Here is a 17,207-nt window from a genome sequence, read left to right as displayed (position 1 = left end):
AATTCCTGATTGACTTTTTATTATTCTTGTAAAATTCTAAAAGGTCTTTGTTAGGAGCAGAGTTTAAATATAATCTGACGAATCCCATACATGTAGCAGCGGCTTATTTAATAGGCAACATACGGTATCAAGAAAACCATCATATTACTTTTGAATGGTAGCAACGAGACCGATTTGGTTTTAGTGTTTTATGTTTTGTATTGGGCACTAAAATTATATATACAGTTTTTGAGGGTAGCTTAACTGTCTAACGATACCTAAATATATTACAAAATAATATGCCAAAGTTGCTGGTGGACATACCTTTGGCACAGCGACATCAGATATATTTCCAGCAAGAAGAAGCACCCGCTTATAATTCAAGAGTAGTTAGAGAATATTTAGGTGCTTATTTTGGTAGATGCAGGATTGGCACATATAGGTCATTCGGATGGTCCCCGAGGTCCCTGGATTTAGGTATTTTAGACTTCTTTGTATGGTAATACATAAAAAATAAAATTTATGAAAATCGGCATAATAATATAGATTAACTCGGAGCCTCAACCGAAGGAGCATTCAGAAACTTACAAAGGCAACCCTTTATAATTTTAAATGCCTTAAAGCGAATTAAAACTATATGTGCTTTATGTATAAGACAAAATGTCAATATTGTAATTACATTTTTTAATGTTAAATCTGTACCGATATATTTTTTTTCAATATTTTTAAGTTTATGTTAAAAAGTAATATTTTGAGTTAATGTATAACATTTTATTAAATAAATAGGTTTAAATCACATAGCATTTTAAAAAAGTAATAATTAAATGCATGTGTGAAAGAATTCATGGCGTCCTATTAAAAAAAAAATATGGAAAAAAAAATTTTGATTTTTGAAGCTAAAATTTATTAAACATTAAGTTGTGATACACCAATGTATTCAGAAAAAAAATTACAAAAATTTGACGTTAAAATATACAGGGTATCCCATTAAAAAAATTGTGAAAAATTTCCCATTAAAACCAAGTTTGTGCTCAATCTGAAAAATAGTGCTCTAAATTTTTTTTTAAATACGCCACTGATCTATTATAAGCAGTTTAAAATTTCTTTCTATCTTATACAGGGCTTAATAAATAATAACATCTCCAGAAGTAAACATTTTCATTTTCGCCCTGTATTTCAGGAACAAAAGTAGTTGGAATATTTCTGTTTGGGGCTTTAAAAAAAGTTTAAGAAAAAAAAAAGGAAAAGTTTAAGAAAAAGTGATACAGGAGCGCGAAAACCGCAAAACTACATCTTAAAAAATGACAGAGATACTCTGCAATATCATCCAAAATAGGACACAGTGTACATAACAAAATTACTAGTTGTAACTAAACCGAAGGCTTATTGTTATGTACTATATTAAAATCTTTTAATCTAGACCTCTCTGGTTTCTGATTAATCTTCATACATTTTTGTCCCATCATGGCCTAAACTATAAAAAAAGTCATTAATGCTATAATAAACTTCATTAATTAAAAACTTTTTATAAAATTTTATATTTTCATCAAATGATTATAAAATCTAAAATCATTAAAATATAAACTCTTTTTAATATTAATGTTTCGTTTTGTTTTGTTTTGAAAGGCCATTGTATGATGGACGGAGGTTGCCAATTTTGTAAAAATACACACGTACGTGTAAATTATATATTGAGAATTGTCAAAATTCTATTATACCTCAAAGCTGATTCCATTATTTGCAGGTTGAATAAACTTTTATAGCGCATCCTTGTGAAGACAGACCCTTTGAATCTGAGTGCAGTTATAGCTTTCATGGTTAGTCTACCAATAATATGCTGTGCTGGAAATTGCTAGTTTCTTCCCGCTAAGAATAACAAACTATTGTTAAAAGATTGATAAGAACATTTTTATTATAATTTCAAAAATAACACAAAATTAATGTATACATAAATTTAAAATTAATTTATAAAGTGAAGAATTCAATGGAAAAGATTCTCATCATGATTGACCTATTTATCGAACTTACAAAGGTATCATAAATTGATAACACATATTTTTGAGGTTTGTATTCCATATAATACACTACACTAAATCTACCAAACATCGACAGGACTTTGATCCACTGTTTATATGGTTTACTGATTGCATTGTTCACTATACATCACAAAAATAAATCAAACCTGGCTCCAAGAGGGCTGCAAGATTCAGACGAAGGATCTAGGTGGTTAACGTGAAAAGTCAATGTAGATGTAGTGGAAGTTATTGGATACCTATGATGAGCGAAGATTTCTACTTCTTGTAGCAGTAGACCAGAACCACACAAAGAAAAAAGGCCCGAAAGTGAAAGAATGAGGGATCTCCAATACATTAAGTAGGTATAATTATTGGTTTTAAAATTTAAGTTTATGCTTGAATATATTTATATAAAATTATTTGCGTATATGTAGATTATCATAAATCAAGATGATAAAAAAACTGGACACTAAACATAGAACCTTCATAAAGTAGGAATTTACCTACAATACTTATAATACTGCACTAGGGCAGTATGGTATTTAGTATCCACTAACTAAAATACCCAAAAAGATATACGAAATACACAATAAAAAGCTGAGCTTTCAACTTTTCATTGGAGAAAATTCGCAAAAGTACCAAGAATTCAATCTTCTTCAAGACTCCTAGATGTCAAAGAATTTCGCGCCAGTAATGGCTTTAGTGGGGTTATAGAAGAATAAGTTGGGATCTTATTTGCTAGGATATGACTTTTGACATCAGTGAAATCAAAACAATAAAAAAATTAATAAAATGATTAATGCTTTGAGTTTCATCATAAGGGTTTCAAATTATTGATATCAAAAATAGAATTAATACGAAAGTGATTATTGTTTATTTTATTAACTTAAGTACTAGAATAACATAGCAATTGCCTCTAAAAATTCTGTAAGCGATCTATGCCTTTGTCAACATTTTGGGCTTATTTTATTTTCTTTTTTTCTGTATTTAAAACAAAATAAACCATACCAATATCCTTCAAAAACACAGGCAAACTATAAATACACCTTACATATTTATACAAATAAACAAATAAAAGTAACCTATATAATATTGTAGGTAGAGACTACCTTAAAAAATACTTAAAAAACTTAGCAACGAAGAGAAAATGCAAAAAAATTAATGCTAGGATTTGAATTAAAGACATGACGTTTCTTAGCTCTAACACAAACTTATAGGCGGTCTCTGTAGTACTAATTTTAAACGTTATTAAAAATTAAATCAGACTCGATATTAAACATATCATTTACACAAACCAATACTGCTTCTTTTTCACTTAAATTATTTCCATATTTAATAAAAAAACAGAGTTAATTGGTCATTGATAAAGACAGATTAAGTTATCTGAATTCCAAAAAGTATGGTTAGAACAGATGTAAGTAAACGATTGATGATTTTGCTTTCACGTTATACCAATCCGTAAGCTTTTCGACGAAACTAAAATTTTTATTCCGTTGAATCCAATTCTGAAATTTAAGGTACAATAAAAATCATAAAAAAATTAGTAACAATAGAGTTACCAGATCAAAACTTGTCTCTCCAGGACAAAACCTAACGAAAACCCGAGAATAATCCGGACGAAAGTTCCTTTTACCCATTTTTTTGCAATTTTTCGCAGAAACGAGAAAAATTTTATCAAGAAAAACTTTGAAACAACCATTTTTTTAAGCTTTTTCTTAAAAAAACTTGATTACAAACTGGGTTACAAGATAAACATGTAACATTAAACAAAAAAAAATTACACAATTTAAAGATACATCTGACTGTTTTGTATTTTGTTAAAATTAAGTTAAATTTTTTGACAAAAGCACAAAATCATCAAAATTCTAAACATCTCTTTTGTTTCAAATTATAGGTCATAATTATTCCTATCACAAAAGATAAAAGCAGTCCATTTCTTTCTTTTGCCTACTGAGCAACGATAAGTGAAAATATTCTTTCCCCATTGGCATTGCAAGATTATATTACAAGAAGAAATTTGACAGCTTTTACTAATTATGAAAACATTTCTTTAGAAATACCTTCATTAAATTACTTTTCCTATTTTTCGCCAGAAGGCAATTTGTGGTCATCATTATAAAACTGTTCCGCTATATATTTTTTTAAGTTACAAAGTTCATTAAAAAAATTAGCGTCGTTTGTTTTAATTCCTTTTGATGAAAAATATAATATTGAGAGCATAGCGTCCCTGTTCCAATCATAAGTAGTAATATCATTTAAGCTGATCGATATTAAATATTGAAATTCTTCACAAGTCCAATATTATTTAAAAACAACTTGATGTTCTTAATAGGGGTTTTAACTTTATACCAGTTTCGAAAACAACCTGGAGGTTTATAGTAAGTGTTGAATCATTAATTCAATAATTGCGAGTCTCCGAAAAGATTTGCAAGCGAAACAATTTGCAACCAAATATCAAGAAATCTTCCTAAATTGAGAAACACATCAGGTTCTAATATTATTAAACAACAGAGAAAAGTATTGTTTTTATTTAAAATTTGACAAAGGTGACAAGGTTGTTATTTTAGACAAAGCACATTATTTCAGGGAGTTGATAATCTTATTAAGAATAACTCATATAAAAAGATTTATGAGAACCCTTTATAAAAATGTTCTTGCAAATTAAAACAGCATTAAATGATTGATTGATGTCAAAAAAACTTGTTTTCTCTTTAGATAAATTTAAGTTACAAAATTTGAATCGAAAAATCCAAAATTATATTGTTTATCAAATAAATGATACCAATGGTCTTCACTATAGGAATCCTAACTTACAGCATTACAAAGTTTTTGGTAAAGCAATTTGAGGCATTAAAATTACCTTATGAATGTTTTTCAATCAAAAACAGTAAACAAATTATTTCAAAAATCAATAATGTAATTTTAAGTGAAAATTTTGTCTGCTGATGTTCGCCCATTTCTTCAAGTATTCATAGGTTTTTATTCCAAGATTACGTTTTATATTTTCCAAAGGATTTTTTCTTCAATTAACTCTTCTTTTTTTAATTTTTAGGCAAATTTCTTTTTACAAACAACTCAACTAAATTGTCTTGATTATTTTGGCTATATTTCTTAAAAGTTTTCTGTATGAGTTTCACTAAAATAAGCTGGATAAATTCAAGAAATTGTACATGGTCTTAATTACGTGTATTGTTGCTTGCTATTAGTGTACAAAATGATAGAGTATATTAATTTCGTTAAAAAACAGAATTACAATTTTTATTAATATCAAAATATCAAGTTATATTAAATTTGCTACAGATCGAGATACCTACTTAAAGAATTCTTAGGAAGTAGACTAAATCAAATTGAAAATAATTTAGCTCTAGAAAGCAATTGATCAAGTTTAACAGTACTTTACACAAAAATTTAAATAAACTAAAAAACATTTTCTTAATTGTTTTATATGATATTTTTTTAAATTATGCTAAATAATAGTTTTCTTTTATAAAAAAAGGACTGGTTATCAGCTTTATTAGAGTTTCAGTACAAACTGACAAAAAGGTATCCTATTTTTTTTATTTGAAAAATTTATACTTTTAATCTCCCCTCCTAATTCAAGAAAAAATGCATTTCTAGTTTATTTCGTCTGTAGTTATGGTAATATAAATTAGCTCCAAGTTTGATCAATAGTCTAAGACGTTTAAAGGAAAATAGTATAATATAATGTAATAGTATTCTAATACCAAGAAGCTATACTGATTACAAACATGAATGAAGAAGATACAATAAAATTAACAGAGCTTAACAAAAAAATTACAGAAATAAAAAAGAAAATTCAGCTTTCGGGTAAGTTTAATTTTTGTATGTAGTTTTACTTAAAAAATACATTAAAAAAATATTTTTTTTTCAACAGAGGGACAAAGAAAAGCTTTGTTTGAAGACTGTGAAACTGAGAGAAAATCTAATTCAGATGAAATTTTAAAGCTCAAGAAGGAAGTATCCAACTTAGTTATTCTTCTTCATGAAAGCAAAAGTCCTGTTGCCAAGTATAGACTCAAAAATAGGTAGGTAACATAATAAGTAATCAATCGGATCTGAATTATATTGTATATTATTAAGATATTGTCTTTTCGTTAAAGAGGGTGCTCAAAAAGCTTTAGTCTTCATCATTACTTTCACATATTTTAATTCCTAACTAATCTCTTATTAAGTAACCGTTTTATCATTTATTTAAATTCCCCTTAATTTTCATCTAAATATTTTTGAACTTATTTACTTGTTTTCTAAATTTCCCATTCCTGGGTTCATTGATAACACTATCAAGAAGAAAGGCATAAAAAGTGTATCTTCCTTTAATGTAAACATTATTAAAATTCGTTAGTTATATAATTATTATATAACTAGTAATATAATTATTCGTAAAACGATTTAATGGCCAACAACTTACTAAATCACCGTCTGACTGACATGCTTCCTATCGTTTCAGTTAATCAACTTACTTGTTCTCAGATTTAAAATATTTTATATGTTTTTCAATAAATTCCTTTTTTATATCAAATTAACATTTTAATATTTTGCGATAATAAATTTGCTCATCCAAATGATAAATACGATACACAATTACCATTATTATTACTATTTTTATGGAGATATGTCACATCTGATCGTTTTTAGAACCTTTAATGCTATTAAATGGTAATTTTGCCAATAGTAGGAATTATGTTCATGAAGGAAAATGCGCAAATGTTTCTTTTATCTTCCTTACTCAATATTATTCCCTAGAATAAAAATAGTTTCCTTCTTTCCAATTTAGTACTAATTGCTGCATGGATATTTGCTAATGCTATTTCATGACTTCTGGCCATCATCTCAAATGTAAGTCAGTCAGTCAAGTTTTCATGAATCTGAATTTACTCGGTCGTATAAGCTGTTCACAAAGTGATTTGTAATTTTTATTGAATCCAGATCATTTAGGTTCCATATGACTTATTTAGCAGTTTCTTTCTTCGTTCTTTATTAATATCTTTATCAGCTTAAACTTAAAAGGCTAAGGAACTAAGTATACCCACGAAACCCTAAACTTTTAAATAACATGTATCATTAGCGCAGCCCTCTATGTAATATAGTAGGTACCATAAAAAAATGAAAATCTAGAAACCGTCAATTTACTCTGGACTGAATAGTAAAGAAATTCCAGGGCCTTCACCAATTTATTAAGAATGTTTTCAGACGTGTTGCTGAGATAGTCGGCCCTCTAACGGACAAAACATGCCCTGAGGTAAAGGAGCTATTAGACTTGCAGATTATTGATCTATGTAAAAAATTGGATTTATTAAGGTACAGAATAAAAAAGGTACGTACTATATTTTATTTCACGAAAATTTTCAATTAAGTTTTTATATTAATTCATAGAGACGGCAGTATATCGTAGAATTAGGAACGCAGTATCAAAAGATGGTAAGTCAAACAGAAAAGAAAGAGTTAGCTCAAAAAGTGGAACGTCCGATGAAAAAGGTAATTTAATTATTAATTTAACAAAATAAAAGAAATATTAAATATATTTTTATCAGTCAGCAAGTGAACTTCAAAATAATATTCATGCAGTAGAGGTCCAGATCAGAGAAGCGGTTCACATAAGAAACAAATATGCTGATATAAGAAAGTCGTTAAAAGAAGATGCCGCAAAGTTTGAAAGTCGCATAAAAACTTTAGAAGAAGAGTTACAAATGCAGGCCGGTGATATCGACAAATTGCAGAAAGTAAGCGGACTTAACCGAGACTTATATTTATGTCTTGAAGTATAAAATTTATAGTCGGAATTGCAATGTTTACTTTTGAACTGATGTAAAGTGATTTTAAGATTATGGAAGAGGCTACAAAGCGTAGAGGCAAAGCGCGTGGTCATCTATTAAAAGAGGAGCGTCAGGCTGCTTCTACTGCCGTACAAAGAGAAAAAGAAGCTGATGAGGGAAGAAGATTAGTCAGCGAAAGAAAGGTATTATGTTTAGTTTACTAAGACCATGATGCATGAAATAATAGTAAAACTTTAAAATATAACTAAGTAAGGTAATTATAACCTAGAGAGCAAAAATGTATACTGTGTGCAAATTGCGTAATTTGATACTCATTAAAATGCTGTTTAAAAATTTTAAAAATACGGCATTTCCGAAAAAAAAACAATTAAAAATTTTTTCAATTTTTATTTCTGGTCCTATTTGAAGTCGTAGAAAAAAAATGAAAGTTTTCCGTAACCAATATTGGCTGTACATATTAGTGATTTAAAATTGAAATATCACGTGAAGACATTAAGGGTCCATCATCAACCTGTTTTTTTACGGAAACCATGGGTTTATATGATGATTTAATACACTTACATAAAAAAAAAGGTATTTTATATCTGCATTCTCTCTTTTTCAAGAAGGTTTTAAAGAAGGTACCAGAAATATTGACAATTTCGGATTTTTACCAATTGAGGCAAGAATTTAAAAAAGAAATTTTCATGGATTAAGGGATAATGTAACAAAAGTGTCACCTAACCACATAATTAGGTTAAATTTTATAAAACTTATGTCGAATTGTACGTTTTATTAATTACAATATTATATGAATTATATTAAATACCGCAAAATTTGTGCAATTAGGAATTAGACGGATTTCCTATGACATATAGGTGTGAAAAAAAAACCATATTACTTTCTATGGTTTTTTTTAGACAAATAATGTTTTTAGTAAAGCATAGTATGTAGAGATTGGGGTACCGTGTTGGGAACAGTTTTATTTCTTCTCTTTATAAATGAACTGTTCAGATCTGTAGTATCTGTATCTGTGTTTATGAGTAGATCAGCATCTTCTAACAATGAATATCGAAAAAACATTAAAGGACTAGAATTAATAAACAAAAACTTTGAGTTTATGCCGACTCAAGCCAATCTTTTCACAAGTAAATACCGATAAAATCATAACATCATATCAAGGGAGAACAGAATAAATGACTATAGAAATAAACCTAAATAAAAACCTATTAAAAAATATTTATTTTTTGACATCATAAAAGAGTCTATAAACGGAAATAATATTTATAATTTAAAGCATATTCTATTATTAATAAATATTTATTAAAGATTCCTTGTGTCGGTGGAATCAACAATGCGATCGAGCGGCGTTGCAATGTTGTTGCCTTTTTTTCTAACAAACGTTATGTGCATTCATTTAACTTTGAATATTGACTTCTTTATAGAGTATCATATCATATTTTAGTTAAAAAAATGCTTCATATTTTATTAAAGAGGAACAGTAGTATTGTTTTGTGCCTGTCAAAAAAAGTGATAAATTTTTATAAAAATTAAAAAAAGGTTTTTTTGCCATTTCTACATAAGCATTTGACATCATTGCATCAGAGATGTTACAAGCAAACATACTGGCCATAGTTCCACGGCAATGCTAGTTCTAGCGTTTCAATGTTCTAAGAATAAAAACGATGTACTATTGCCAGACATTAGGGAGTCATGAATATTTACGTTTTACCGGACGGGAGGAAAAACAATGCATGAATATTGTAAATGAAGTGGAATCTGCCAAATATCCAGGAGTCGTTGTATATAGGAATTTGCAATATGAAAGTCATGTACAGTATCTTATTAGAAAAATGCGAAAAACAATTTAAAAATTTTAGCAGCTACTGGAAATTCTCCCTAGGAATTCACCTAAAATAATCACACAAAAATTCATTGGTGTAATCTATTTTAATGTACGGATTGAGTGTATGGGTTAGCGCATATGCTAGTAGCCTCTTAGAATCACACAAAAATATAAGATTAACGTTTGTAATAATAAAAATAAAATATATTCGTCAAACTCGCTTTTTCAAGCAACCAATCTTTTTATAATACGGCAATTATATATTAGAATTGTTTTAAAATTAATGAAGAAATTAAATAATAATAATGGTATACCAATGGTATACCCTGCACAATATTTTGACAAAATCTGTTGATAAAGCCAAAGCTTTTTAATATGTTCCCAGTGCCATGTATATGGCAAATATCTCTATAGGGATAAAGGCGAAATATCAGAAAATTTCCTTTCAGATTCCTTTATTGTCCTTATGTTTTATTGTCATCTTATTTATTTTCTAATAGGAAGGTTATTTCAGAAAATATTTATACTGGTCGCTATGCTTTTCATAATAGTAGTACATATTTATATAGAATATTTTTTAATTAATTTTAAAATAGCAATACCTGTAAATTGTATCTTACAATATTAAGTATATGTAGTGGCTCGAAATTGTAATAATTGTATAATTATTATAATTGTGTAAATAAAGACCTAATGTATAACTTTTAACTTTATTAAAGGTGGAATTAGAAAAATTAGAAAAACGTCTTTTTATAAGTGGTCGACTACCTGTAAGGCCTGAACCAGAGGGTGCCGAAGCAGACGCAGAAGAGGAAAAGTCTTCAACGCCACCACATCCTGTCGAAATAAAATCACAAGAATTTGAGTTATTAAAACGAGCTACTGGTAAATATTCGTATTAAATTATAATTTTTTGTATTTTTAATTTGTGCTTAGTAAGCTACTATGTATATGGCCAACCAAAAATTTTATACTAAATTCACTACATCGTATAGTAATATTAGGGTCTTATTGGATACAGATCTTATATGAGGAGTTTGGGTGGTTTTTGGTTCCTTGTTATCATTTCTATAGGTTCATATTTTTGTTTGGAAGCAAAACCGAATAAGTCCCGTTTAAAACGCTAAGTAAACTTCGACATTTGGAGCAAAACCAGATATATCCAAATTTTGATAACAAAATCGAATATATTCAAATAAACAAGTTGTGCGTATTCTATTGCACTTTTCATTATCTATTCTAGTAGTTGTTGTTTGGACGTTGAGTTGTGATTCCACGCGCTTTTAACTCCTGTAAGACCAGTCAAATAAGGGTGTTCTTTTAGTGTTTAAAGTTGAATTTTGTGTATCATGAATAAGAAAATAAGTGTAAAGAAAGGAAGTGATGGAAATAGAAAAAGAAAATGTCGCGAAAGCAAAAGAGAAGTGCGTAGAAAGCAGAAGTAAGGTTAGATGCTTCTAAAAAGCATACGAATTAACTAGATTTTTTATGTAATTTAGCGGGGGGGGAGGGAGAGGGGCTATTCAAATTGACTCTGCTTTGTTCAGTCATCTTCAAAACTTAAATTATGAAGGAATACACCTTCTCAGACTATTCTGCGATGGATATGGGGGGCAGAATAAGAATTCGCATATTATTCCTATGCTAACATATTGGCTTAAAAACAAATCTCCAGACAATTTAAAAGCAGTGATAATAACTTTTCCAGTCCGAGGGCATAGCTTTCTTCCTGCGAACCAATCATTTGGTAGAGTGGAGAAAATCTTAAAAAGACATCCAGTCATTATAAGAAAAGAAAAATACGTTGGAATATATTCGGAAGTGGGTTTGTTAAAAATACTGGGCCTTGACTGGCAAATGTATAATAGTTAAGAACTGGAAAAGGTATATAAAAAAATGAAGAGAATTTCAGAATGCAAAAGAGTTCACTTTAAAAAAATTAAGAATGAACATAACAAATCCACTGTTAAAATTAAGATGTCTCAGTTTTATAGGTTTACACCATTGGGTGACACAGCTTCGGAATCACTTCTTAAGAAGGGAAAAATCAGAAGAAAACATACAGCTCAGCACGTTACCATTGGGTAATTTCAAACCGGAAAAAAAGTTTGAATCATTTGATAAAGGAGCATTTTGGGGATGATGGGCGAAACAGGGAAGAGTTTTTGTGGCACAAAGACCTATTAGATAGTAACAATAGGAGCCAATGTGGATACTTCGATAAATTTTGAAACCCAAGGAGAAAATAAGCTATGCACGAAGAAAATGCAATACATATTTAATTTTTCTTTTATTACTTTTGTCAAATACTACTTGACCCAGTTTGTTTAAAGAGAAAGAAATAAATATTTTTGCTTACTATGTCATTACGTGCAAAAACGAATATATACAAACTTTTATTGCTAATAATGACGAATTGTTTTTTTTTGGTTTCTTTTTGTGTTAATAAATTGGTCAACCCCGCTTAATTAAAGCTATTTTTTTAAAATATTACTATTTTTAAATATAAACACACAGGGTGTTTTTCGTGTTTGCTGAAAATTTTCTCAAAGTGGATATATCCGGTTATGCACGCGAACTCCTCACATGTAGTTCCTCAAATCTTAAAGAGGAGACTATTCAATGTTTTTCTGATCATTTTGTATTCCTACTAAGAAAAATACAAGCAAATTAAATCAACGGTGGATTGGCGATGCATAAGTTTGTGAGTATGGATGATATCTTCCTGCTGAAATTACTGAAGTTGGAACTTGATTATTCTCAGTTTCCTTTTTATAAGTTGCACGTGGTGCTCAATATACATAAATTATTAACAATAAATACTTTAAGATGTTGCTCTCAAAGCTACAAGTACTGCAACGTTTGAATATATATGACCAAAGTTATAAAAGTGCTTTTTCCGAGTATATTATAAAATTTAAGTGTCACATAAAAATCCGTCTAAGATCCCAAGACAAGCACATTTTCTATTCTTTATACATGAAATTCAGTCATAAAAAGGCAAGAAAAATTATTTTCATATTTTGATACCTTGTTTCTAAGCGTAATTGGTCGATCTAAAAATTATAATGTTCTATACTACTAAAGTGTAAAAAAATAATTTTATTCTATTTATTCAGACGTACATATCAAGAGTATAAAGCAATTCAGAAATTTTAAAAAAATTTAATTTTTGAAAATTCCCCAAAAAACAGTTTCTTGTTTTCTAGTTTGTTTCTCATTGACAGATCGTCAAATTTCTGCTTGAGGATAGCTTAAAATCAAGCAGGCCGTAAAATATTTAGGTGTGTACCTGTACAGCAAGCTAACGTGGAGTAAGTACGTCAATGAGGCAGTCAATAAAAGGATTTCCATTTTGTGGAAAGTTCAAAGAATAGTCGTTAGCAAGTGGGGTATAAAGCCCAACATCTTACAGTGACTATATACTTCTGTGATTAGACTTGGTGGTTTGGTGGACGGTAACAAGCAAAGCTTCAAATGCTCAAAAACTGACTAGACTGGAAAGACTGGCTAGACTGGAAACTCCCACTTTAGATTTAGAGATGGTTCTTGTTTTCAGGTGTTTAGAATCATCTTGTTTGCCTTCCAGGAATTTGAATTAATCTTTGTTTAACTGTCTAAAAATATATTTTTTTAAATACCTGGAAACCATTTTTACTTTTTTCCACTGTCTGAAAGAAATAGAAAATGGATTTTTCTGGCATTTAAATATATTTTTAAGTCCTTCTTTAGCATTGAGATTCTTCTTCACTTATCTAGAAGTCATTTGTAATTTCCTTGCGTCTGAAAAAAATATGCTTTTTAGCCTGTTCTGGAGATGGACGCAAAAGCAGAAGTAAGAAAGACAAGTCCAAGTGTATTGAGTTTCTGGACACAATGGAGTGAAGGGATGAACTGTGATGAATTGAATGAATGCTGATGAGAATAAGCGAGCGGACGAGTTCGCTAGGCTCGGGTCATATTTCCACCGATCAGCCCCGAGCTCTATCACATTTTCCATAGACTAGAGAACTGGGCATGGGGCAAAACTAGGGAAAATTGAAACAGGAATAGCGGTTGCCGACAGGTCAAAGAATTGCTATTATTAAATATAGAATAACTGCTGTCCTGACACAAAGGGATTATAGCAGACATGACTGGAGTCTTAACAGATCACTGTAGACTCATCTGGCATCTGCATATCTTAGACGTAATATTCAGTCCGGTATACCCTAGTTGTGAAACTCCCATATCATTTTATAGAAGAATGCGAAAGATGGGCTAGGATCAGAAGAGAAACCATGCGTTCTTCCTTCCTGCGACGAGAGGAACTAAAGCACTTTTTCATGAGGAGGACGGGTTTCCTGCTTAGAAATAATAGAGAGAATGTTGAGGTTTCAGGTGGTTCAATGGCAAAAAGGGACTTTAAGGCCTACCGACCAGATACTGTCCCCCCGTCAGTACAATAGTACTAATCAATAGTAGTAATAACTACTACTACAAACTAGAAATATTTAAAAAAGAGGTTAGCACGAAAATTTAAACAACAAAAGAATAGGTTAGTCAGGACATTTCGACAGTCAGAATTTCTTTTTTTTCTGCTTTATTAGAAATGTTATACTAGGGCGGTTAGCTGAACATAATTAACTTATTAATGAGGCAAACTAGGAAAAAAGACAAAAAATATACAAGAGGGTTCTAATAAAAAAATATCATGAACCTCACTGCGAAGAACCCTCTAAGCAGTGTTTTTATCGTTAAAAAAATTAAAAATACAAAGTTATAGGGGACCGAAAATAATCAAACCATCTGAAGTCGCTAAACCGTTTCAAAGGCCCGTAGGGCTGGCTGATGCAAAGGGGGTTTGGCCACAGTAAATGTAAATAAAAAAAAAACTATCTGTCGTCCACTTTAGTTTAAAATACGTTCAAAAAATTGTGCGCTTAACTAACTCTGTTAGATTAAATAATTTTAATGCGTTAAACTAAATTCTTAGATTAGGAACATAATGATTCGCTAGTTTCAAAGTTCAGAGTAATTTCTATTAATAATTGATTTTAGGCGGTTCTTCGACCCAAGAGGTATTGGAAAGATTTGAAGCCCAAAGAGAAGCTCTTAACAAACTAAATGAGTTACGAAGTAAATCGGAAACTGAAAAAAGAAATATCGAAAAAAACATTGAGACTCTAAAAACAAAACTTGACGGATACAAATATTCTGAATCAAGAGAAGCCGAAAAGTAAGTGACTATTTTTTATTTTATGTCTTCTACAAACTGTTTCCTCATTTATTTTTCTCAGAAAATCTGGAGAAATGGAACGTCTTCAGTCAGAAATAGCCTGCCAGCAAAACAGATCTGAAACTTTTAAACTTGAAAAGATAACTAAAGAACAAGCGCTCACAAATGTCCTACTAAGCTTGCATGGATTAAGGCTAATGGCAAATCCTTTAGCACTTCCAGAAAATGACCCTGAAAAAATTCTCTGTTCAATCTTCAAAGAAGTTGAGACCATAATGAGAAAATATGAAAAAAGTAGGACCATTTCTAAAGTCGGAGAAGAAATTGTAAGTAATAGAGTATGTTCCTGAAAGTCAATAAGTTTGCATCAAACTAATTACATTACATTTTTAGGAACCTTTGGAAGTAATTGAAGAACATTTGCCTGCTCCCTACAGCGGACTGATCAGAAGAACTCCTTTACCACAGGTTATGGGTTCGCCAAGTCCTGTACCTCAAACAGGTTTGTTTTTATTTAACATTTATTTTATAATTAATTTAATTAGTTTTATTTCAAATAATGATTTTAACATCCCCTGGAACTAGGTTTCGTGTTTTTTTTTCTTAATATGCACCTACTGTGTATAATGATATTAAGGAAATAAATACAATAATAATAATATTAGTAATAATAAAAAATATTGTTATTATTATTATTATTATTATTATTATTAATACTTTTTAGGGTCAGAAGACGAGGATGAAGTCCCATCTAGAGGATTTCTTAAACGGCAGGCTCAACTGGTAATTGATGCCAAGTCTCGAAGAAGAAACCTTAGAGTCCAATTACCAAAAAGAATCTAATAAATAAACATGTTTTGTAATTTTTTAGTAAAGGACAAAATAATATATGAGTCAAGTTTTAATTAACAGCCGGTACTCGCAATGAGAATACTTGTTAAATTAAGTTTTTTAAGCCATTTTTAAACAACGAATCTTTATTTGGCCAACTCTCGCTAAAAGAGAACACTATAAAACAAATTTGATATTCCAAAATACTTCATTTTAATTTACAATTCCCCCTTTGATTTAAAAGGAAAACTGGGTTTTCATTGTAATTGGATCGTGGGACTTAAGTTAATTAGTTTTTTCTACTAATTGGATACCAACCTTAAAAGCGGTCTGGCCTGCCTTTTGTTTTAAAAGTTTCCTAAAATTAGATTCAGGGTAGTTACGAAATCGAAGGCAAACATGAAAACATTTAATTTTACAGGTTTTTGAGAATTTTAATACCACGGGATTAAGAGTAAAGAAACGGGACAAAACGAATTTTTTAAGCATTTTAACAACTTTTTTAACAAAGTTTTTTCGTCCCCTTTCTAAACTTTTATTTTAGTGGATGAATCCCCAACAGGCGTTTAACTTTTTTTTAACAAATTTGGCGCGTGATGGAAATCATATTATACATATACTTACTTATTTTCTTTGTCAGACTGATGTTTCACACACTAATTTTTTTTCTCACTATTTTTTCTAAGGAGAGGTTGAAAATTTAAGGAATTAATATACATTGGAGAAAAAGTTAAGTAAACTAATTTGCCGTAATAGGTAATTCGTTGGTCTCTCTACTCTAAAAACTAAGCATGGTACAAGTATTACAAATTGAAAAAGAGGTGAAAATGATAGTATTTACATTTTTTGATATGAGAAAAAGTATACTGTCACCTTTATGGTCAAACTCAAATGGTTAATTTGCTCACATTGCTAAAATAGATCTCACTTTCACTAGCTTTATCTCTAATATCAAACTTAATTTTTGGTTATGTCATTAGATCGATTGACACAAATAATTTTTTACTGATATTAGTAATTTTAAAGTATGATTCCTATCAGATATTTTCCTTAGATATTAGGCTTTCTTTAAACATTAACCCGCGCATTACTCAGCCGATTAAGATCTGCATACAGAAGCAATAAAACATTGGCTTTAACAACTACTCTAAAACCACTAGCAAAAAAAAAATTAATATCATAAATAAAAAAATTAAAAAGGATAATATGCATGAAATACTACTACTAGATTTACTACTGTATTGGACTAGTTCTAGCTAGACTACTATATTTATTTTGTTTTGTAATGTAAGAAATAATGCTGGAAGCACAGATTTAACTAGCTAACGCAAGCTAGTTAAATTAATTTAATTAGTTGCGTTAGCTAGTTAAATCTATGCTGGAAGTTAAAAATATTTCTTGGTTATCATTATTCGTAGTAGGGCGAAAATTAAACTCTCATGTGTTTAACATTTCTATAGATATTTCTGTTCCTTCATATTACCCTAATGCAGTATGGGTATCAATCCAGTTAATCAAAGGTTAGTGCAAATTATAAGAAAAAA

The 17,207-nt window shown here is 29.7% G+C and overlaps 1 protein-coding gene across 1 annotated transcript; it reads left to right on the top strand.

Annotated features, from left to right (window-relative positions):
* Positions 1-5,743: 5,743 nt before the first annotated feature.
* Positions 5,744-15,675, top strand: LOC126734283 (merozoite surface protein 1). Its single transcript, XM_050437836.1, has 11 exons — positions 5,744-5,822; positions 5,890-6,040; positions 7,206-7,329; positions 7,389-7,490; positions 7,547-7,735; positions 7,837-7,971; positions 10,334-10,499; positions 14,655-14,832; positions 14,894-15,158; positions 15,226-15,334; positions 15,557-15,675. Exons 1-11 carry the CDS (start codon positions 5,744-5,746, stop codon positions 15,673-15,675), a joined length of 1,617 nt encoding a protein of 538 aa, XP_050293793.1.
* Positions 15,676-17,207: the final 1,532 nt, after the last annotated feature.

The sequence above is a fragment of the Anthonomus grandis genome, chromosome 3 (genome assembly GCF_022605725.1).
Source record: "Anthonomus grandis grandis chromosome 3, icAntGran1.3, whole genome shotgun sequence".
Taxonomy (NCBI): Eukaryota; Metazoa; Arthropoda; class Insecta; order Coleoptera; family Curculionidae; genus Anthonomus; species Anthonomus grandis.
The sequence above is the reverse complement of the archived record's forward strand: the minus strand, read 5'-3'. Positions and strand labels throughout refer to the sequence as shown.